We start from the raw sequence: 24,034 nt of genomic DNA, 5'->3' as shown, positions 1-24,034 counted from the left end.
GTTATAATATCGATTCGATTTTCTGCCCAGGCTCTATTTTATGCTTTGTTTAACCCAGTACCATGGGAGGCGTAGTGGCCTCAGGGTTAGTGCCCTCGTCTCCGGATCGAGCGGTCCGGGTTCGAGCCCTCGCCGGGGACATTGTGTTGTGTTCTTGGGCAAGACACTTTACTCTCACAGCGCCTCTCTCCACCCAGGTGTATAAATAAATACCGGCGAACTTAATGCTGGGGGTAACCCTGCGATGGACTAGCATCCCATCCAGGGGGGAGTAGAAATACTCCTAGTCGCTTCATGTTACAGAAACCGGGATAAGCTCCGGCCTGGTGGGCCACTTGGCTCGTATGCAGACTTACCTTAACCCAGTACCATATTGGACGCTGGGGCACAGCCGGTAGAAACCCACGTTTACAACCCTAACACTTCCTCACATTTCTGTTCCGCCAGGTATATTTTGCAGGTTGCAGGTTTAAATTTAATTATAACTGGAAAACCGCTGGCGTTAACAATAATTAATAACCTATACACTCTTCAGGGGTTCTTACATAAGGTAGTTCGCCTCTTTCACATAGTGAAAACACGCTCGATCCGCCATAAGTACTTATCGATCGACACGATGAGACCAGTGAAATCTCTTCAAAGCCATCTGAATTCGAATGGCCGCTCCACAGATGTTTCCGTCGATTCCAGATTTGGCTCGGGTCTTTCCTCAACAACAGAAGATTGCCATCACAAATGAAGCAAATAACTATATACACCGACGGAATATACTAGCACAAGCTCAGTGTGCTTTCATTTTGGTACTCAAAGGGAAGGAACCAAATTCAGCAGATATTTCAGATGATATTTCAGATGTTTCTTCAAAACCAATAATTCATTGCAGGCTTAAAATCATAGGAATATACTCTCATCCCATCGCTTCGGCTGGTTTGGCACTTAGGTGGAAGCCACCTTTCTGAGCTATTGTAAACAGCGTCATGTAACAGTCACGGTAAGTCTACCACCTGTACGTTTCTTTTAAGTGCCAGCGGTTTTCCAGTTATAATTAAATTTCAACCTGCAACCTGCAACCTGCAAAATATACCTGCCGTTTCTGTTCCCTTTTCTTTTCCTTTGTCCGCCATGTTGAGTTCTTTGGCGTGTTACCGCTGTACACTCGTTCCCAGACTCCCGTTCCCGGTTCTCCGTTTCCCGTTCCCCGTTCCTCGTTACCAGTGTTAGTAATATCCATGTTAAATGTACAAATTATTTCACCAGCTATAACTGAAATAACAGAAGGAGACCGGCTACTGTCACTCAGCAATGTTATTAACAAAGAAGTCTCGATCATTATCCTTCATGTTGACCCCTGCTAGATTTTCAGGAAACCCACAAAGCACCTCTGAGAATAAAAATAACCATGCCCTTGTCCGGAAAAACACGATATTTAACATCATTGGCACTTCGAGGTTAATGTTCTTCTTGAACGATGACAGATCAATTGATAACGGTTTCGCTTTACAGTTATGTCTTGGCATACCCCGTATACAGGAACACGAAACTACAGCTTAAAAGAAATCAAACGTTCAGTTTACACGACAGTTGAGCTTGTTCAGACAACTGTTTGTTAATTAGAACCGATAATGGAACCAAACAAGAAAACTTCCTCCAAATGTGGCGACGTCCTCCACAAAGGTTCTTCGTTTCTGTCCTTTATTTCGTTGTTGTTGATTGTTACGCTGTTTTTGAGAATGGAATCGATAAACAGGAAAACACAGATGAACGAACTGCGAATTTCCAAAGTGGAAAGCCGCGTCGAGACCGAATCGCTGCAGACAACATACCACAAGAACGAAATGGAAACGCAAGAAAGTGAGTAGAACACTTTGATTTTGAACTGTATTACACGAGTGAGTTATATCACAACAATCATGATATTGTTAATTGGATGGATGCATGGTTTTTTGAAAGACACTGTAGCGACATGTCCATCACTAGTGGGAGGCAAACCTGCCAGTCGAAAAAGTCGATATTTGTCTTAACTTATGATTTAAATCTGCCGCGCGTGTGTTAAATCTACTGCTTATTCAGAAAGAGTTCTCTAAGTCGGTTCTTCTTCAACAGAAGAAAGAGGAAGACATACGTGATCGATCGATATAGGAAGCGCTTTTATATCATCTTCATTGACCCGACAATACTAAAACAAAAGATCTCGTATCATACCAGTGATTATTTTAGTAAAATGAACAATTGTTTTCCATCCTCTTTTTCCTTATTTCATCGTTACTACCTATCTAAAATTAATATATATATATATATCGCTTGCGATGTCTTTCTAAGTCGTAATATATGTATTATAATTATGGACGTGTGTTTTTATCTTGATCTGGGTATGAAATATTTGGCAAGAGTTCAACTAGTTAAGTCTGGCAATGATCTTTGGAAAGAGAACTGGGCTTAAGAATTTAGCAACCCTCTTTGCAGTGTTCAGGGTGCTATATCGGAATTTTGATTCTATTAACCACTGGATTCAACCATTTGTATAGTTTATCTCTATGACATTTTGCCGATTAAAAGAAAAAGATTACAATGAAAACAAAAGCAAACAAAAAATGTCGTTAAGAATTTCAAGTGGGTAAAATATAAATGTGCAGGCGAGCTCGTCATTACTTTCCCCCCGGGGAGATGGTTGGTGGGGGGCGGGGGGGGGGAACACAAAGAAAATATGATGGTTACACTCACGACTCATCTTTTGTCCTTCGAGAACTAAGTCATTTTCTGTAAAATCAACTCCAGAAAGGAAAATTGATACGTACCCTAAGACTCAAACCCGCGTGAGAGCTCCTAGCTAAGATAGGAAGTACACGAGGGTATATTTATTTCTTCTGAAATCGGTCGAGAGGAACATGATAAGCTGTCTTCGTTAAATGTCCGATAATACTGAAATGAATACAAAGCAAACAAGAACGCGAAATGTAGCGGCAAAATTAAATAAACAAAGGTTCTCCCATGTCCCTTCTCTATATCATTTATTAAGTTGGCTCCTGCCGTCAAGTTGTTGGCGAGAATCGAACCCCCAAAAGGAAGACGGAATCGACGAAAACAAAGCTTGTTATAGATGATATGGAATTGCAAAGAATTTTGCAAACAATGCTATCGTACAGAAAGCAATGCTGCAGTTTATGTTGAGATTCGAGAAATTTGTATAATAACACGATTTGGCATAACCACCAACGCGACACGCTTGGAAAGATTTGTTGTTCCTTCTTTTCGTCACCGCGGCTCAGAATAACGTGAAAGTTCTTTCACTTTTAGGACATCGCCAAAGAAACAAAAGAAATTTGCCCCAGAAACACAATACTCCAACAATATATCTGCAGCAAGTCCGCCAGGAAATAAACAAGAAGTTAAGTCAAGCGTGCACTAGCAATGACACACTTTGCCATGTAGGACCACCGGGGCCACCAGGAGATCCCGGTGCGCTCGGGTATCCCGGATACAAAGGAGAAAAAGGAGCCCCTGGGATAACCGGGCCGCGGGGACCCTTGGGTCCTGTAGGAGCTCCTGGCCCAAGTGGAAAGCAAGGGCGCCAAGGACCCCAGGGAATTAAGGGCGACGTGGGCGACGAGGGGCCTCGTGGAATTCCTGGGTTAAAAGGAGATGTTGGAGCAATGGGCCGACCAGGAGAAAAGGGCTCGATTGGCTTGAAAGGGAACAAGGGGAACAAGGGCTATACGGGCCTTCAGGGACCAAAAGGAGAATGCATTGCTGACCCAAAGATCAATATATATCCAGTGTCCCAGGAAGTCTTTATCAACACAACGGCAATATTTTACTGCTGGGTTGACGGTCAAACATCTAAGCAGATAACGTGGAGTAAGCTTGGAGGTTTTTTGCTCAATGACACCACTCTGAAAGATGGTGCACTGCATATCAACAATGTACAAAGGTCCCATGTTGGATCATACATGTGCACAGCACATACTGGTCATGGAATTCTAAAGGCCATCAGCAGATTGCGACTAAAAGGTACATACCGTCCTTTACGTTACCTTAATACTACTTTCGATATTTTAGGATTCAGCTTGATAGCCGTAAAGGCACACACAAGAGAAATGAATAAACATACCCATTCAATTTCCTTTGTTTGTTTCCTCCAGGGCTCGCTTGCAAGCTAAATTTTATTAAATTCATGAAATCGGAACCTTAATATTCGAGTTCGAGGTTTTTATTATTATTATTATTATTTTTTTCAATTAATGAAAGTTTTGTTTTGTTCTTATGTGGGTAAGCGAATTCGTCCTTTTATTTTTGACATCAGGATTTCATATCTGGATCTTTGTTTTACGTAAACTGACAGTTCTTTCAAAAATATCTTTTGTTGATTAGTTTGAGGTTCTGTAAAGTTCTTGTCAGTTGGTGTCTTTCATCCTTCCTTACTTGACACAAAGCCTTAAATGCGTCAGTTATTTACCGCTACTCTTTTTCTTCTATCTGGTGGTGAAAACTCCAATTTTTACTTTGGCCAAGCCGTTATTTACACCTATATAGCTTGATAACGTTGCAATTAATGGGTGAGTTTTTTTCCCTTTTTAGAACCACCGATATTTACAAACAAACCTCCTGCGCAGGTTGCTGTAAAGCGAGGAGAAATTTCAAGCCTTTGTTGTGAAGCTGCGGGTTCTCCTCGTCCTAGGATTGAGTGGTCACGTGCTCAACAGTCTTCCGATGTACCGCTGGGTCTTCAAGAGAACGGATGCCTTGAGGTCAACACATTTATAGATAACAGCGACGGGGATTACATCTGTCGCGCCACAAACCGCTTTGGATTAGCGGAAACGAAAACTACAGTCATTATCATGCCTTCTATAGGTTGGGTATCAGTTCCATATTAGTTAACTTTTGTGGACTGCCTTTTTATTCTACTGTTCGGAAATCTCCTAAGTAACGTTTATACATCAGTAACAGTAACTTTTATTAATATATAACTGGTTTACAAGTCGCAGTAGCTCGCAGCCAGCAAAGCTATTCTGGGCGAGCTACATGTACTAAAAATGTGCGGGAAGCGCGGTGGCCTCGTGGTTAGTGCGCTCGTCTACAAATCGAGCGGTTCGGGTTCGAGCCCTAACCGGGGACACTGTGTTGTGTTCTTGGGCAAGATACTTAACTCTCGCAGTGCCTCTCCACCCAGGAGTATAAATGGGTACCGGCTAATTGTTGGGGAAACCTGACAAATTGCGGGGGGGGGGGGGGGGGGGGGTGACCTGCGATGGACTAGCATCCCGTACAGGGGGAGTAGAAATACTCCTAGCCTCTTCATGCTACAGAAACCGGGATAAGCTCCGGCAGCTATGAGCCAGTCGGCTCCAGGACTTCACTTACATGTGCTAACACTTTAATAGTATTATCTAGTTTAGTTACAAGAGGGAATAAAAGAGAGAGAGAGAGAGAGAGAGAGAGAGAGAGAGAGAGAGAGAGAGAGAGAGAGAGAGAGAGAGAGAGAGAGAGAGAGAGAGAGAGAGAGAGAGAGAGAGAGAGAAAATGGAAATTGAAGAAATTATCAAAAAAAATAGCCATAGAGAAATGATAATGTATATTTAAGACACATTTTTTGGAATTCAATTTACTATAAGACTGAGAGTTGGAGTGGATTGGTACAAGTATGATGTTACAGCAAAATGACGATGATGGCGGACTCACCGTGTTTGTGCTATTTACGCAGGTGCATCATGTGACCAGATCGGGAAATACTTCCGTAGCCAGTTGGATGGCATATATTATATAAAACCAAGTTCCAAGGCTCCATTTGCGGTGAGTTCAAACTTAAGTAAAATCAGTCAATAAGAAATAAGGCGCACTATTCTATATCAAGAGGTTATCAAGTTAAGAGAGTGAATCTCCCATATAGGCCTTATATCTAAAGTAATCCACCTTACGGTGGCTTCCTATAGTTGTACGATCGTACGCGCGCTGAGGACGAAGACTCAAGTAATTTGCGCGCGCTCGAAGGAAAACGTCAGTGTTTTTGGATATTTTCTGACGTCAACATGAGCACAAAAAGCAAAACTGAGTGACTTTTCTCGCGTTTCCTTCGGTGAAATTACGTAAAATGTGGCAGATTGGTAGTAAATATTTTACTTCAGTCGGAGCTGGTTTTTCAGGGAAATCTATAAGACCAGATTTTTTGCAGCGGTAAAAGACATAAATTTGAAAAAATCGAAAAAACTACCTTTACAAACCCTACTTTTTTTCGTGTTTAAAATTCGTATCCCGCTAGAAGCGATGTGTTGTAAAAATTTTGGAAGATTTCACCGAAGAAAATTCAAGGAAATCACAAATAAAGCCACACAAACAGTAAAAAACACATTTGTTTGGGCATTTATAATTCAAGACCAGGAGCCATAATCGGGGACGGAGACCGTAAGCCTTGGGATCCGCGCGCACCTATGATATGGGGCAATATTTCTATATTTTTAGAACAAATTGTGCCATCCTGACGTCATATATCCGCGCGGATCCACGCACATGTCGGGGGCTCTCGCAGGGATGTTGTCACGTTTCGTGATCAAATGGTGAGAGTTGAGAGACCTTGAGAGATTATCTTGCGTATTTTTCACAGCGATGGCAGGGAATAAGGAAGGGAATACGAACCAGGGCGCTTATATGTAGTTTTATGCTCTGAGCTAACGGAAAAGGTGGGTTTTTCAGGGTCGAAAACAAGACTTCAATCTCACACTGGGAATGAATAATGAGATCTGCTCGCGCAAGTTGTAAGCTTACGCGTATTCTTTTGCGTTTGTTCTGACTTAAGAATATAGCAAGAAAACTCTCTACTCTGGTATCGAGTTAATTTGTGAGTTTCTCAGACAATGGTTAATCATAACCAGAACCTGTTTTGATGGTTTCTTATTGTTTCTGCTTGTTTGGTGAGTTTGCAAAAGTTTTTGAACGGAAAGTCTGACGCGTACAATTAGCTCATTTGCACAGTGCAGCTCGTGCACTTTCAAGTCCGAGTCGGTGTTTTCAATTGGCAACAAATCTTGACAAAGATTTCTTTCGTTATCTTTTGTGCTGAGATACTGCAACAAATTTCACGAACGCGAAAAAGGCTACTAACATCATGTGTGTTTCTTAAACATAAGCATAGTGAAGTTTTACACTGCGAAAATGAAATTAGACAAGGAGTTTTGATAACTCGATCAACAAAATCGAAATCGTTATTCGAAGTTGATTAAAGAAAGCGTCATCGTAACTTTGCTGATTATTTCTGCTTTATTCACATATTTTCAGCTTAGCTTTTAATATGTTCTCAAACATTTATCAATCTTAAACATATTTGAAAACTATAGAGTTATTGTTTGAGTTCGATATACGCTTTCACACGAAAGTGCGGCGGAAGTACAGTTTGTTATGTTTACTGACTGAAACACGCATCGGCGGGCGCTCTCATTCATCGACAATAGAGAATTTACTGGATTTTTACACGAATAAAACTGAGCAGTATCTACGGACGTAAAGTTATTGGGCCTTGACGAAACATCAGGCGTTGCTTACAATTCAGGAGAAACTCAAACTGACCAAACTAGCAATTATTTTGTTTTACTTTTCAGTCGCGATAGACTGGCAAATTCCTCGCAAGCGTGTGGCAAGAGGAGCTAGGAAACTATGAAGTCCGGAAGCTCTGCTATATCTAAATATATCCAGCTAGTTTTTTTGCTGTCTAATGGAAAAGCTGTTAATCTGTTAATCAACATATGTGAAATTTAAAGTGGAGTAATGCACAGCTCATGTAAAAGAAGCGTCCGTCGGAACGCAACTTGGTCAGCGATATATATAAGCTCAAAGCGGAACATACCTAAATTCGACACTGGCTTACTTCACTCAAAGGGGAGCAGCTTACGACGAAAATACTTCAGGAAAATTCCAACAGACGTAAACGCGTTGAGTTGTGGGCCAAAAACATGAAAAATCTCGGGAATTTCGGACGCCATTTCCCCCGCGCGACATCCGCAAAAATCCTCGCAGCATGTACGCGCGTGTGCCGCAGGCGATGGCGCAATTTGTTCTAAAAATAGAATAATTGTCCCATATCATGGGGACAACCTCAATACTAGAAATGGCGCGCGCTTACGGTCTCCGTCCCCGATTATGGCTCCTGTTCAAGACTAAAGCCCAAAATTTTAACAGAGATGATAGCAAAACACATGTAATAAGTTTGAAAGGACTGGGTGTGAAAGCGAATGCAAAAACAGCATTCAAAACATAACACTTGCGCGCGCAAAGCCATAAATAATTACCAGAAGCATATCACCTAGAAGCGTTTAACTTCCCTTATCTGTTTTAAACTATGCTGCCGATCATTCCCGACCATGAAAATCACTCTTCTAATTTTTTGCCCATATAAGGAAATTCTGCATAACGCGCTCTTCGCGAACTCCTCACGTGAATCTCTTGCAAAACAAACCTGTTCAAAATGGCGTCTAAAGGGAAGAAGTTCTCGCGCATGATGAAAAAGAAGATTTGCGTCAAGGGACAAGCATTAAGAGGGGAGGTTGTACTTATGAGAGTTTCTGGTGAGTTGGAAGAAACATTCAAGGTTTAACTGGACTCTTGTGCCAGCGAGTTCGGATCGGTAAAACATTGTAGCAGTCTGTCCGTAGTATAAATAAAGAGATCAAGTGAGAGAGTTTTTGATTTATTTAGTGAACAGGCGAAGTTCTTTCGCGACAAATACGCGGTACTTAGGTTAGGTGGTAGAATATGTAAGGGACGTATGAAAAAGTGAGGAAGTTAGGAAGATTGTTCGGGACAGTTGCAAAGATGGTGATATTGTACGGTCGATCGTTTCGTGTTATCTGGAATTTAATAAGCGCTACAGTTTGAAGTATGCCTTGGAAGTTCAGAGAAATGGCAAAGCAAAATGTCGGAAGTTAAGTATCATCCATATACGCCAGAGGATAAGGTTTTCTTTGTTAAAGTTTGGGTCTGCTGCGGCTCTTAGTCTTCGAAAACGGCTTCGTTAAGTTCTAGATCTCCATATGTAGTCGAACGTCCAGCCACCTGTTGAATTGCGAAGCAGATCACAGCGGTCGATGTTGCGGAGGACAAGAAAAAAAAGTATGCCTCGTTATAAGTAGTAAAAATAAATGTGTTTGAAGGAAGAGAACTTGTTCGTGTTAAAGTAAGATTTAATTCCCTTTCTGGCCGATTCATTCTCGAAAGTTTCTTCAGAGCTAGGTGGTAAACCAAGTGGGCTATAACTTGTTTGGTAACAAGCCATCATGTCGTCAAGGTCAGTTTATAACATAACTAAAGCAAAGCGCGCGCTCTGATTGGTTAATTTAGCGTCTACTATTTGCCCATGGGTGTACGCTGCTGACGTGTGTGCTAATGTTTACAAAGCAAATCTTTTGACAGACATTGTTTCCAAAGTAATGACCGACGTCCTTCTGCCAGAAATGCGAAACTGTCTTCACAGTTGTCTGAAGATGAAACTTTATCGAGTTACTGGTGTGCAGTCGGTTGTCATGAATGAATTTTCGCGCGCTTGTTTTCTCTTGTCGTGTAAGACTACACGAACATTTTTTTGTGATGTAGTTCAATAAAAGGACTTCTGTTGTTCCAGTGTCTCAATGTTATGTTATAAAACAAATGGTAGACGCCATAGCGTGCACTATTGCGTTATGGATGCACTTGGGAGGTTTGCTAAGCACTCAAGAAGCTAGAGTCGCACTCGGCTATCGCCTCGTGCGACTCTTACGCTTCTTTCGCGCTTAGCAACCTCCCGCGTGCATCCATAACTCAATAGTACACGCTATGGCGTTTACCATTTGTTAATTAAAACCTTTCGTTTATCACATTTAAGTCATTTTCTAGCTTTATAGTCGTACGGTTTACTTGATGTACTTACTTGTTCGGAGTTGTTCCTTTATGTTTCAAGTTGCCAAATTATTGTATCCAGGGCAACAGCAGATCCATGCTTTAGGGAAAATGCCAGATATATATATATATATTTTTTTTTTTTTTCATCTTAAAAATTATGGCTATTCTGTTAAGTGTCTACTAGGGTGGCAAAGAGATGATCACGATTGTGTTAAGGAAAGTTATAAGCCAATCAAACTGAATGAAAAGCTTTTTTGGTGTGTGTGCGTAATTTACATTGTGTGACTTGTGTAAATTAAATGCAAAACTTAGCAATTCAAGGTGCTGAGAATAATTGCCAATCTGAATAGCAACTTGAACTTTGTGTTGTGACTCCAAAAATAACACAAGTCTTGGAAATGACTGAGATTTTAATTCATTTGTAAGTATTTTTATAATTTATGCACCTTCTTGTGGGGATGGAAATTATATCCTGCTTTTGCTCAAACAGTGGGAGTGGAGAACAGAAACATCAAAAAGGGGAACCCAGAGAAGTGGTAACCAGAAAGATTATAGCATTGGTTGCTAAATATAGCTCAACTTACACAAATAACTTCTTTTTGATAAAACAGAGAAATGTCAGCTTTTGTCTCTTTTAACTTGAATACAGGTCTAGTTGAACCTTCAGGCGTGACCTACTCTCCTCGGCAACCAGTTCTCCAGAGTCAAAGCACTATATTTGGAACCTCTTGTAAGCAACCACCTCTTAAGCGACCGCGACCACTTCACAAATAATAGAGCCTAAATTCGATAATCTGATGTTGTATCATTATTGCATTCCTGTGTAGTACAAGAGACTGAAATTTCTCATTGGAAAGTACCGAATTCTTTCCCAAAATTGACTTTTGACATGAATAAAACATTTAAAACATGGGGTAAGTCTCTGCAGCTACATATGCTAATGAGGCGAAATTTTGACCCAATATGGTCTAAGCTCTCGTAAGAAACCACCTCCTGTAAGCAACCACTTAGGCTTGACATTTTGGGTGGTTGCTTACGGGAGGTTCGACTGTATTTAATTTTGTTCCGTCGTTTTTTTTACAGGTATTTCATGACAGCATCTATATAGTGCAAAGTTTATGCCAGAATACCTAAATAGCATTCCTCGGGTTCTGAACAGGGTTTGTACGGGTCCTGGAAAATCTGGAAAGTCCTGAAATTTTATTGTGGCATTTTCCAGGACTGGAACGTCCTGGAAAGTTCTGGAAATCTGTTAAACTCAAGTAAAATATATGAAATGTATGGCAGACAGTAAGGAGAATTAACATTGAGATCTCGGGAGTGAAAGGGATGATGTGAATTTTAGAGTCCTGGAAAAATCAATCTCAGTCCTGGAAAAGTCCTGGAAATTTTTTTCTGGAAAGGGTACGAACCCTGTCTGAAGCTTTAAAATCTTCCCAGACACACGCCCCGCCCCCCTCCCCCTGCTATGCTAGGTACCCTGCAGCAGGAATTAAACTCCTTGTAAGAATTTGGTTGCTAAATATAGCTGAACCTCCTTGAGTAACTTAAAAAGAGGCAATGTCAGCTTTCTTCAGGCTTGGTGTATTTCTGTTTGAATGTGGGTGTTGTGATGACAGCATCTATAAGTACAAAAGGCCTGCTACAGTGCCTGAAATAAAATTCCTGAAGTCCTGAATATTCAATTTTTCATGTGGGAGTATGCCCTCAGATCCCCCTTCTTTGAACCCTGTAAATACGCTCAAACCTTCACTAATGACCATACAACTCCTTTTCATCAAACAGTGAAAGCAATTCAGCTGTGATTTAGGGGCTCTGATCCTTGTCTATTTTTATGACTTAAGGTGGCTGAACACAGTTTTTGATACCTGTGCTTCATTCACCTTTTTCTCTAAAACCCTTGATCTCTCGGTCACCACAAATGGCAGCAAGCAAGTTAACAACACAAACTTTGTTTTTTTGATGGTTAAACTGACATATGTGCCATTGCCATGGCAACATGAATAAAAGTAAACAGGCCTTTAAAATCGGTTTTGTTTATTTGTAGAAAATCTAGTTATTAGATTTTCTTTATAATTTGCATGCAACGAGCTTGTAACGATTCTCACAAGTTAACACCATTTTGCCAATAATTTAAGAGAGATCTTCAATTATCCCTTGTTGAAGGTTCACGGTAATATCTAGAATTTCCTTTGTTAAAGTTTAATTATTTTCGATACTCCAGTTACTTATTTCCTAAAGTATTTTCCTGCCAAATTTCGTGAAATTCTAACGAGTGGTTCTTGAGAAATAGGCGTATTTCCGAGAGTGCAAATTTTCATTCAATCGCAATTTTTTTACTTACTACGCGTGCGCTGCATTTAACTGGGTTCTTTCGGTAACATAGAAAAAGCTGAGAATTCCTGTGTTCTTTGCATCGTTACCTTTTCTCACATATCTTTGTGACAAAAGACTAAAGCCATCAATACATTGCATTTAATTGTAGAGAAAAATAGTACAGATACTGCGGGTGTTGAGTAAATGAAATGATCGCTCAATTGACGGCATGTTTGCTTTTTGCAATCCCGTGCGCGCACTGAATTGCATCAGCAAAAGCGCGCGCGAAAACTGTGTTCGGCCACCTTAACTGGTGCAGTGTCAAAACTGCTTATCCTGGCTTAAAATCATCTATGTTTTTCAGACTGCAATGAGTTATCACAGACATTTAGGGGTACACGGGGGGTAGGAAAAAAAATTTCTGATGAAGAGGTACTTTTTATCAAATCCCACCAGCTGTCCCCCTCCCCGCCCCATAAAAAATGAACAGTCCCTAATGAGCGATGTTTCTTAATAACAAAAATAAATTGCAGTAGCTGGAATAAATAAATAAATGAATAAATAAATAAATAATGGCAAATTGATAATAATATTGTGGAAGTAAGGTATGGTTTGCTTCAACAATCACTAAGTTAAGGGCAACCAATGTAAATGGCAAAAAATAACATCACAAATCCAAGATTAATGTGCTGCATGTACATTGTATCTGTTTTGTAGACAAGTGTGATAAAGATGATTTTGGTCTTGCTCAACTTGCTTGAATGTGTTTAAAGTAAAAGGCCTACTAGTGAGTTTGCCTCAGTCATTGTCATTGACAATATCAATGTTAAAACTGATGAGAGTTAGAGATTTCTCTTCACCTAGTGTTTAGTTGTTGTATGTAACTTGTATTTGCTCGGTGTGTCCATTCCTGGGTTCTCAGTACATGTGAAGGGCCCTCATGTGAGGCCATGTAAAGGAAAATTGGGCTCAATGGAGAGGCCTGGTTGAATTACATGAAAAAGAATGTTTTGGACAAATAATAGACCTCATACTATTTACAGTGGTTGTAACTTAAATTGCAGATGGGAGATGAAAAAACACTGACTTGCATCTACTTGAAAATACTAATTTAATTACAAAGTATGTTTTTTAAACTCAGCACCAGGTGGGTTGACAGTCATGTGTAATATAAATTCACATAAAACACTTATTATTTATTGATTTAAACTTATGTATAGTCTCCCACTACCGCCAACATTCAAAGGAAAACAAGTGTACAGAAGTGGGAGATCAAAAATGACTGAACAATAATATCCAAGAGTAGTAAATTTTTGATTGAGACAACAATTCAAGACAGGCAGTAACATGGTAATGAATATGTAAATGCAGGGTAAATGAGATGATGTCTCAGTTTGGTAGACCAGTTAGTATCCAAAGCAGGATCCAAAACCCTTGAACATCGGCCAAACAAACGGATAGCATACGTACTACAACAAGAAATTAACAAGAAAACATTCATTAAGATATAAAGGGAATAAGCCGAGCCCCAAAATTGTTCACTTATCGTGATAAAGCAAGGGTATAAATCACACAATCATGGCGCGAACATATGACAAATCAAGGGAAAAGCCACAATTTGAAGTCCGATTTTCTTAAAGTTCAACTATCACGCAAAAATAATCCACAATGCTGATCATTGTTATCCAGCAAACGAAAGCTCGTGTGCTAAACAAACGTTTTCAGCATAGCATGATTTCCATTGACTAGTTTTGATGCAAAAAAAGCTTACCTGCAATTGAGACTTGGCAGATAACTGGCCTAGGTATTACACTGGCAGCTCTTAGAAAAGGTTCGTTTGATTCTCATGATGAGCGCAGAAATCGGTCCAGAAACAACAACCTTCTCTCAATGCAACGAAATGTGTCCGCCATTGCTGTCCGCGTGTAGTCCGCGCGTATATGACATATCCACGCGAGAACCCTTGCTCCATATTAGGAAGTTAATTTTGATTTGTTCGGAATAATCGGCAGCATTGAACCAGAGTTGAACGCTTCTAGGTGATATGCTTCTGTGATTACCCTATAGAGCCACCTTTCAAGATGCGCAAATCGTGACGTAGCTCCTTTAAAGCAAGTCATGTCCTTAAGCTTTCGTACGTAAGTTCTCAATTAACTGTAACGCCAACTGTAACACTCACATCTGACACGAAAAAGTAGCCGAGAATTAGCTACTGATACTAACAACAATTTCAAAAACGAGAATGGGAGGTGCACGCAAGCTTCGAGCCAACTAACGTTCAAATATAACTACATCTGCTTGTTCATTACAATTTAAATTCGTCGTAAATTAGGCGCTTATGTGGCTTTTTAAATGACCTCTTGTCATTCTCTGTAATTAACATGTCATTGCGTCAAATTCGGGATTCTTAGTTTCATTTAACACATTCTAGTTTTCCACTTTTATTTTTTAATTTATTATTATCTTATAAACGATTTGATTTTTTTAAATTTTTTTTTTCTTTAAAACTTTCTTTTTTTTTTTTTTTTTTTTTTTTTTTTTTTCTGTGATCCGATCCGTGATCCGGTCCGTGATCCGGTCCGTGATCCGGTCCGGTCCGATCCTGGTTTCGTCGACGCCGAGCCCTGACCCCCAATTCTTTCAGCCTTTCTTTGCTTCTTTATGTTTTGATTGACTGACTGATTGATTTTATTTTTGGTAACTTTTTTTTATTATCATTAACTACTGTCTAAGATGCAATGCATGTCTCTCTGAGCAGTTCAACAGAGCACTTAACTATACAAGATAATTAGTTAAGGAAAGGGAACAATAGCCTCAACGTCTCGGGGGTTGCGTAGTAGATATAGACAAGAGATTATCAAGGTAAGAGTGTGAGTCCCCTTATAGGTCTTATACCAAAAGTAATCCCTCTTAAGTTATTTTTAGACATGGTGCCCAGGTCTTCCGAGGATGTTACTCGCGCGATGCGTGGACAGCCGAAGTGACTTCCTCGAAACTACCTGAGAAGAAAGGGCGGGAACAGTCATTGTACATGTTTTGATTTCGTTTCACAGCAGAGTTGTTTTCTGCGCTCTTAGTTGTCTTTTTGTTCGGCCGGGCTTTCTTTTGGTTTGTGCTCGTTTGCTCTCGTCCCATGCTCGCGTGAAATCGTGAAACTATAGGGAGCAACCTTAAGCAAACTTTAACGGCAACGGCAACGGCAACGGCAACGGCAACGGCAACGGCAACGGCAACGAGTACAATGGCTCTGTAAGCGTGCGTTATAATTCTTTGTTCATTTCTTTGCCGTTGTTTACAAAAGTTCACAGAACAACAACGTGACAACAATAGTCACAACAATAGTCACATTCTGTATATTCGACAGAACGTGAACTATACGACGGCTAATTTTTAAAATTTCTTTTTCGAATTTTGACGCTATCTTACATATTCTGTTTGGGATATTCTGACAGTATAAACAAACTGAACGGATCTAAATTCTCGCGAGATTCGTGGGTTGAATATTAAGTCGTTTTTTTAATCGTTGTTGCCTTTGGCGTTGTTGTCGTTGCTGCTTCAACTGTTTTTTGCTACTTGGGCAGCGAGCGTCTTCCTGCACTTTCGACCATCTGTTTGTTCGGTTGTCTAGCTTGTGTTTGAGCGTTTGTTTGCTTTGCACTCGTTTGTCTAAGCATTTCTCTGCCGTTCATTCAGTTGTTATTGTTTGCACAAGGGACATTCTCTCTTATTTAACCTCCTATTAAAGTTTCAAAATGTATTAAAACATAATGAGAGCCGAAGCTCCCTTGCTTGAAATCAAAATGTCAAAGAAGACATCCCCACAGCGTTGAAGGTTTTCCGAAACGAAAAGACATAAACAGATTCTCCACGAAAACATCCACGCAACGCGCCAGTAATATCCGCGGAAGAACTGGGTAGAATGTCTAAAAATAACTAGCCTAGTTTTTCAAGTTCGTCATTTGCAGTCCTCGTTAATCTTTGCCCATTCCGTTTTGATTTGTTCTTGCCTCTTATGGGTTTTCTATCCTAGAACACGATCATTTTAAGGTTTTATTCTATTTAAAGGCAACTCTTTACGACACTAAAAATGACTCTAAAAATCGTGACGTAACTCCTAAAATGTTGTTTATTCTCGGGTTGCGTTATCGTTCACACTATCGATGTTATTCCTATAAGTTTTTGTAAAACAGCTATATTTCCTTGAAATACAAATGGTTTGTTTCGTTTTATTCCAGTGCGAAATATTGTACTCCAAACTCACATCTTGTAAAAGTATAGACTTGTCCCAAAAACGGAAATTGTTTGAAATCATCAGGTGTTTAATTTTTTAGTGCTCTCGTCTAAATACTCTCCACATATTCCAGCCAGCCTGCATTGGCGACAGCTGTGGCTCCTCCGGCCCTGAAACTGTGAAGACTTATGCAGGAAACGTCAGTAATGTCTTTGAAAGCGTCCTTAACGATCTCCCTGGCTCTGCTGTAGCTTAAGCCTTGACGTCGAACTTTAGATGTACATCGAGGAGACAAGAGGGCTCTGAATAACGGTAAATCCTCACTAAGATCAATTTCAGCGGCAGCAATGTATTGCTCTAAAGCCTTTACGGGACATGTTTCCAGGTCTGATCGCGCTATTGTTGTCCACGTCCCATCACGGTATTGGTCTGTCTTGGACGACTCTAAAAATATGGACACATAAGTAGGAAAAAACTTTATGTCACAAGCTCGAATAGAGCATAGCTCACTGAAACGAAAAAAAAAAACCCAGCATATCCTATGAGACATAAAGCTACTGTTCTCAAATCCGATAAGGAAGGAGACTTATCTGAAATCTTGGAGGATGCAAGCGCCCTCAGCATCTCGGGAGTGATGGGTTCTTTCTTCGATTTAGCCTTCCCCAGAATCCTTTGAGACGCGCTAACCATGGCAGAAACCATAGGATGCACCGAGACCTTGGGCAAACCGGCCAGCTGTTGGGCACAGTCGATACTGTAAACAGCATTAAGAACTGGAGAAGGAGAATTAGCTTCCAGGATTAGGCACTGCAGGTAAACTGAAACTTGAAAGGGGTTGGCGGGCATGTGGCGAATACAATTAGACGACGCCCAAAACTTCCAACGTCTAAAACCAGCCAGGTAAGTGCGAATAGTGCCATCGGCTCTGGAAGCGAGCACGGTTTCCTGGACTCGACTAACCAAGGGCTGGAGATGGTCGGGGATAGCGGCAAAGAATTCGGTCCACATCTCTGATTGAAACACATCTAAAATCAAAATAAAACTGACAAGCAAATTAGCAAAATAACAAAGAAAAACATGACGTGAACAAAAAGGTAATAGCAATCCAAAAAAGACATAAACGGGCTCGAGAAAGAGCCCAAAAAATACGTCTCGGCTACACAAATAGCTACCCACTTTCGCCACAAAAGAGCTTCTATATATCGGGCACAGATCGTCCCATACTTCATGGGGGCACACAACCCAACCATTTGGATACAGAAAGACCTTAATTCCCAGGGCGCAAAAAACAAAAGGGGGGCACAGATGGTCCCATTCATTCTCAAGGGCAAACAAAGGCCCCTAACATTTGGGCACAGATGGTCCCATACTTCATGTAGGCACACCGGCCCTAACATTTTAGATACAGAAGTTCCTGAATTTTTAGGGCGCAAAAAAAGGCCCCATTCTTCGGGCACAGATGGTCCCACTCATACTCATGGGCAAGCAATCTCCCTAACAATATAAGCCCAGAACGTCTCATACTTTTAGGGGGTAAAAAACCTAAAGTTCAGGCACAGGTGATCCCATATTCCTAGGGAGCAAGAAAGGCCCTACCTACCGGGCACATGTGGTCCCATACATCTCGTGCACAAATAGGCCCTAGAATCTAGAGCTCAAAAGAACGAACCCTAAATTTTTGGCCCTGATAGAAATAAATGATAAATAAATAAATAAACGAATAAATCATAAGAAAAAGAGAGTAAAAATAAAAATAAAATAAAAGCGAGTCACCTCCAGAAAAGAGCACCAAGAGGACGAATTAGCATAAAACCACTCCTAAATACCCTGTTCAAAACCCCTAGAGAGTTCATACCGACGAGAGAATATTTTTCCGCTAATTTCCAAACCGCGGAAAAATTCTACTCTCGTCTAAATACTCTCCACATATTCCAGCCGTGCGCAACAGCAATAACGCCAAAACAGATCATAAAAACACAACTTTATTTGCTATCGTGTGCTCACTGGAGGCCGCACGGCCCCAAGAGTACAAAGAAAGAAAAAAGGACAACAAAAACAATATAAAATACAAGAGGAAAAACTTTCAGACAAAATGGATTCTCAAAGCAAGCATCCTAAAGTTTAAATTCTCATTACCAAAGACGCTATTACATCTACCGGGAATGAAAGCTTCTTTTAAAGATGGAAGATCCATCCAGTCAACAATAAAATCGGAAAATTTATCGCCGCCGGCGCTAATCATTGGCCAGAAGGGAGCGGAATGCCACAGCGGAACAATAAGAGTCCCTGACGCCTTGCAGTTACGCATATGAAGTAACACTCGCGGAATAAGGCAAATAGGCGGACATACATAATTGTTCTCCCCCGCCCAGTTCATAACGAATGAATCAATTCCTTCCGAGCCTGGATTCCAAAATCTAGAATTGAACCTCGGAAGTTTGGCATTTAAATAATTAGCAAAGCGATCGAAAGAGTGCGGACCCCAAACAATATCAATGTTTTGAAATGTATCCCACGAAAGACCCCAGTCATCGGGATCGTAAATGCGGCTGAGAAAATCGGCCTGGTCATTCTGAGATCTAGGGATCCATTCCATCTCGATCGAAATACCGCGATGACAACAAATGTTAAAAATCGACAAAGCTTCAGTCTGCAAATGACCTTTACTGCTGCCAGATGAAATGATCCTGGGAACGTTCTGATTATCTGTAAACCATTTCACAGTCAATCCTGACAACTTGTCCAGTAAAGAAAGAAGAACAAATTTAACGGCCAAAATTTCTCGCAAAGTAGAACTGGTATGCATTTCCTTTTCGGACCAAGTGCCAGACACAAAATCCTGACCGCACTGAACGAAGTAGCCACCAAAACCAGTGTCACTTGCGTCAGAATAAACAACGCCAACAGCACTTGACTTGGGCGACATAGGCTTGCCATTAATGGAGTCGATGTTGTTCTGCCAAAATAAAAGCTCATTACGAATCTCAAGGGACACGTCCAAAGGCTGATCCCAGGAGGTTCTTTGCTCTAGGGCCGCATAACAATTTCTTGTCAACAATCTAGTAATATTACCGACAGCACACGACATAGAAATAATTTGCCCCGTAATTGAAGCAAGACCACGGGCTGAAAAACTACTTTTTTGAAGACAGGAAGCAATGGAGGATTTCAGCTTGAGAATACGCTCTTCGGGAATATGAATCAAACCGTGTTGGAAGTCCAAAACCGATCCCAAGAAGACTAACTTCTGAACAGGTTCCCAATTTGATTTTTCGTCATTAGCTGTAAAACCGGCCAAAGTCAGGTCCTTACGAACTTGAACACTAATGTTTTCGGCACTTTCGAAAGACAAATTTCCCCCGATGCCATCGTCTAGATACATCAAGGCTAAATGGCCGTGAGCCCTCCAAAACTTAACTAATTGACGTATGACTTTTATAAAAATATACGGCGCTGAAGTTAAACCAAAAGGTAGCACTTTAAACTCGTAGAAATGCATCACGCCATCGACTGAAGGCCATTTGAAAGACAGAAACTTCATATGTTCTTCACAAATGTCAATGTGATGATATGCCGATTTGAGGTCGAAGGAGAAGACAAACATCCCAGGCGAAAACATTTGAAGAACAGTTCTTAAATCCTCATACTTGACAGATTTTTTGACGACAAATTTGTTTAAATGAGACAAATCTAAAATAAGTCTTAACTTCCCTGAAGACTGGACAGCGACGTGCAGCGGATTACAAAATTGAGGGTATTCCTGAACTTCCCTTACACAGCCACGTGCCATCAACTCTGAAATTGCCTCCCGAACAAAACTATCCCTACGAAGGGCGGAAGATCTATTTTCAATCGAAAACGGTAAAGGCGATTCCATAAAAAGAATCTTGTAACCATTCTGGATAATGTCTAGAACAAAGTCCGAAGCCTGGATAGTATCACGCCAAAATGTGAAGTTCGCATGCAGTTTTCCTTGAGTAAAGCTGGATGCCTCGATATCCTGTTCAAATTCGTACTGATCCAAAAAATTAAGGTTTTGATCCTGAAGACAACGGTTTGTCTTTGGTGGGGCACATATTGGCCCAGTGTCCTCGTTTACCGCATCGAAAGCACATGTCGAGGCCTCTGAATGAGTTGTAAGGGTATCGACCTTGGGGACGAAAATAACTAGTAGCTGGAGGAAAAGAGCTAAACGTACCGCCAACTCTGGAGGTGCTAGAAGATGAAAGCGCAGAAGAGGAACCTTTAGGACTAGTTTTCCTCTTTTTCTCTTGCAGTGTTTTGATCTTAGCGGCGGCTCTTTTCTCGGCTTTTTTAATCTTCGAAGCGTCGGCCTCGTCGTCGGCCAAATCGTCGCAAACATACTCTTGCACCGAAACCCAACCGAATTCAGATTTGTCGGCCAATTTAATAATTTTTTGCCTATTATTTAGCGAAGAAATACCTTTGTTAAGCTCTTCCTTGGCTTTAGGGATATTTCCACCTTCCAGTGCTTTCAGGGCCAAATTACTCGTCTTGGCCACTTTGCAGTTGAAACTAAACTGTTGCTCGTTTCCTTTCTTCTTGAAGACGTAATTGTCAGGCTGAAGATCCGTCGCAATTTGAACCGCTAAATCAGACTGGGCTTGAAGCAGGTTGGTCTGAAGTCCTTGGATCTGGGAGTTAACGGCTGATAAAATTGCATTCTTCTGGGCATCTAAAACAGCACTCAGTTCTGGAGAAATAGAGGTGCTGGCTCCTGCTGAGTCTTCCATAAGGATGAGAGCAACACAAATAAAAGCGAGTCACCTCCAGAAAAGAGCACCAAGAGGACGAATTAGCATAAAACCACTCCTAAATACCCTGTTCAAAACCCCTAGAGAGTTCATACCGACGAGAGAATATTTTTCCGCTAATTTCCAAACCGCGGAAAAATTCTATTTTTAGTTTTTGTGTTTCTATTCATACGTTCGTCCTATTATTACCATGCTGACTCGTTTTATGACCGTTTACCTTTGATGCAAGTGAATATACGAAATATCATTATCTGAACTGCGGAGAAAGATATGAAGACATGATTGATCATCGCAATCAAAACCCGACAGCCTGAAAAAAAATTCATCTGTGACCAGCTCCCAGTTGGCTTGATATTATAAAAGAATAAAGAAATATCACACCTGAATTAAATAAAACGTTCTGCTCACAGTTGTCACTCTAGTGTAATTTGCTCAACAAAATTTTGAATTTTGAATCTTGAATTTTTTTCCTTGATCCGATCCGTGATGCGGTTCGTGATCCGATCCGTGATCCGATCCGTGATCCGGTCCGGTCCGATCCAGATTTTGTCGACGTCGGGTCAAGGCTTTATTATTACCACTACTATTGTTATTATTATTATCATTATCATTATCATTATCATCATCATCATTATTAATAGTAGTAGTAGTAGTAGTAGTATTAGTATTAGTATTATTATGTTAATTTTATGTTATTGGTTTTTGTCACCAATGTATTGTACGCAAATATTTAGTTGTGTAAGTTTCCTCAGTATTGTTAGTATTACTGTAACTGAACTTACTATATTGTAAGAAAAGCGTGATTTTGATACGTAATGTGGCTATTTTATGTAATGTTAGTATTGTAAATAAGGTTGGTATTGTAATGAATTAATTGAAAAAAAAAATCAATTTTTTTTTTTCAGATTCTGTCAGGTGGTACAGCTAGACCCTGCTTATAAACCTTAAATTACCGAGTTGTGTTTTCAGTTCCGTTGATTTTCGTGGTTAGGAGTTCTTTCAATAGAACTAATTAACAAACATGAAATACACTGTTTGGTTATTGCCATTGGTTGTGAAAAGTCAATTTGGAAACGTATTTTTTTTTATCGATATTAAGCGAGTATTTAATTGAGGGACTTCTTTGTTTATATTAGATTGATTTGGTAACCTAAGTTGAAAATGAGCGACTTTAAATTTATTGCATAACTTGAAAATAAGCAATTTGCGTAACATCGTCAATTTCTCTAAAAGCGGTGGTCTAAATAACCTTGCATTTTCAATCGTGGAAATTTACATTGCACGCGCGGAGTGTTCACTCCGCGTCATTGAGAATCAGGTTCACTGAAAATTTAAAGAAACCGAGGACGGCCGAACTTTAATTAAACAACATTAATATTTAGATTGGCTATTTTTTTTTTCATTCTTAGGTCTACTGTGACATGGTTTCAAATAATGAAGGCTGGACCCTAATCGCCCGATTCTCAAACAATGACAACAAGAAATGGATGCGTGACGATGGTGGCTGGTGGTATGACCACCAATTACCCACAGGAACAACAACAGATCCATCCATTAACTCTGACATGATCTCACCAGCCTTTTGGTTGGTCAGCGGCAGAGAATTTAAGATCACGCGCAGTGATGACCCCAGTCACACTCCTTTGTTACAGACCACAGCTAACTGTTTGGCTGGACAAACATTCCGATCAAAAATCACAAGTTATGGCGACTTTAGAAATGGCAAGGCTTGGGCCAGTGACCAGTGCCTGGGAAGCTGCACGGTTCAATATGGCGGTCTGTACAAGTCCACAGACGGGTTTCAACAGGCTGAGTGCAGTGGAAACATCCAAAGCGCCAACAGCATCGGCTTCTGGTGTGACTGGGAAACTGGTGATGGATCAGTGATGATGATTGGTGGAGGAGGAAATGCTTGTGCACGTTCTGATCACGGGATAGGAATAACAGAAACTAATGATGCTTCTTTCGTTGATCTTGGTACGAGGGCAACTGAATATGACTTTGGTTATGATGCTGAGACAAGTAACGCTCCATCCCAGTCCTACTCGTTAAATCTATGGATTCGTTGAGTAGGACTAATCACAAGCTTCATCTTCAAGAAAGTTACGTTTCAAGTTGTTGAACTCTAAATTTGTTTTTCTAAGATAAATTTTCATACAAGTGCTCATCAACAACATTGCACAGGATTTGACAAAATTAATTCAGTTCAATTCATTTTGGTTTACATTTCTTTTTCATAAGAACGTCATCAGACATTAGGAATGAAAAACGATTTTATCTGACATAAATTTCTGGCCAGATTTCTGCTCTATACATTAAAATATTGTCAACAACAGAGATACGGCAATAAAGTTTAATAACTAAGCTTGCCTAGCAAGGAAATATTAATTTCTTGGGATCAAAGAAATGCAAGCAACTCAATTAATAATAATAACACTAATAATAAAATAACTTTAAAAAAAACTCAATTAACTTACGTTTTTGAACACCTTTATTTTCTCATTGTAAATATAAATATTGTAACATTATTAGTTAGTTAATATATAGTTTGTTTCAGATGAGGTAACCGAAGAATTTGCAGTTTACAGTTTGGTTTAAGGGAGAACAAAAAAAAAATTATCTATGTTGTAGGACGAAAAAATAAATAGATAAATAAACAAACAAAATCCATTAGGTGCTTGGGGTTTCTGGTTTTATGGTATTGTTTAAGGGTAATGCATAAGTGACGTGGTTTCCGTGATTTTGAGTTTAAATGATAGTGATTTAATGATTGTTCAGTTCTGTTGTTGACTTAGTAATGACAAATATTTTGATAATTTTTATATAAGACCTGTATCTTTGTGTGTGATAT

The 24,034-nt window shown here is 40.1% G+C and overlaps 2 protein-coding genes, 1 long non-coding RNA gene and 1 pseudogene across 3 annotated transcripts in view; 1 reads left to right on the top strand and 3 right to left on the bottom strand.

Moving 5' to 3' along the window:
- Positions 1-1,496: 1,496 nt before the first annotated feature.
- Positions 1,497-23,856, top strand: LOC149105557 (uncharacterized). The gene is made up of 5 exons (XM_089270661.1): positions 1,497-1,851; positions 3,295-4,008; positions 4,576-4,851; positions 5,702-5,790; positions 22,593-23,856. Exons 1-5 carry the CDS (start codon positions 1,623-1,625, stop codon positions 23,250-23,252), a joined length of 1,968 nt encoding a protein of 655 aa, XP_089126787.1. The 5' UTR covers positions 1,497-1,622; the 3' UTR covers positions 23,253-23,856.
- LOC149105559 (uncharacterized) lies at positions 13,270-14,030 on the bottom strand. Its single transcript, XR_016201168.1, has 2 exons — positions 13,949-14,030; positions 13,270-13,646 (listed from the first exon to the last, which is right to left on the bottom strand). It is a non-coding gene; the product is annotated as an uncharacterized LOC149105559 (long non-coding RNA).
- LOC149105547 (solute carrier family 35 member F3-like) overlaps positions 14,686-24,034 on the bottom strand; it is an 89,927-nt gene continuing 80,578 nt past the window's right edge. Inside the window, exon 6 of the mRNA XM_089270694.1 lies at positions 14,686-14,720. The gene's annotated coding sequence lies outside the window, so the exon portion shown is untranslated. The remainder of the gene's footprint in view (positions 14,721-24,034) is intronic.
- On the bottom strand, positions 16,518-17,632 carry LOC149105558 (uncharacterized; annotated as a pseudogene).

Source organism: Orbicella faveolata, unplaced genomic scaffold, assembly GCF_042242905.1.
Source record: "Orbicella faveolata isolate gen_17 unplaced genomic scaffold, um_ofav_v1 contig_34, whole genome shotgun sequence".
NCBI classification, from domain to species: Eukaryota; Metazoa; Cnidaria; class Anthozoa; order Scleractinia; family Merulinidae; genus Orbicella; species Orbicella faveolata.
Note: the sequence above shows the minus strand (reverse complement) of the source record. Positions and strands in the feature narration are given on the sequence as shown.

Coding starts and splice junctions, on each gene's coding strand:
- LOC149105557 (XM_089270661.1), top strand. CDS start 1,623: ATGGAACCAAACAAGAAAACTTCCTCCAAATGTGGCGACGTCCTCCAC. Junction 4,009..4,575: donor CAGCAGATTGCGACTAAAAG/GTACATACCGTC, acceptor TTCCCTTTTTAG/AACCACCGATATTTACAAAC. Junction 4,852..5,701: donor CATTATCATGCCTTCTATAG/GTTGGGTATCAG, acceptor CTATTTACGCAG/GTGCATCATGTGACCAGATC.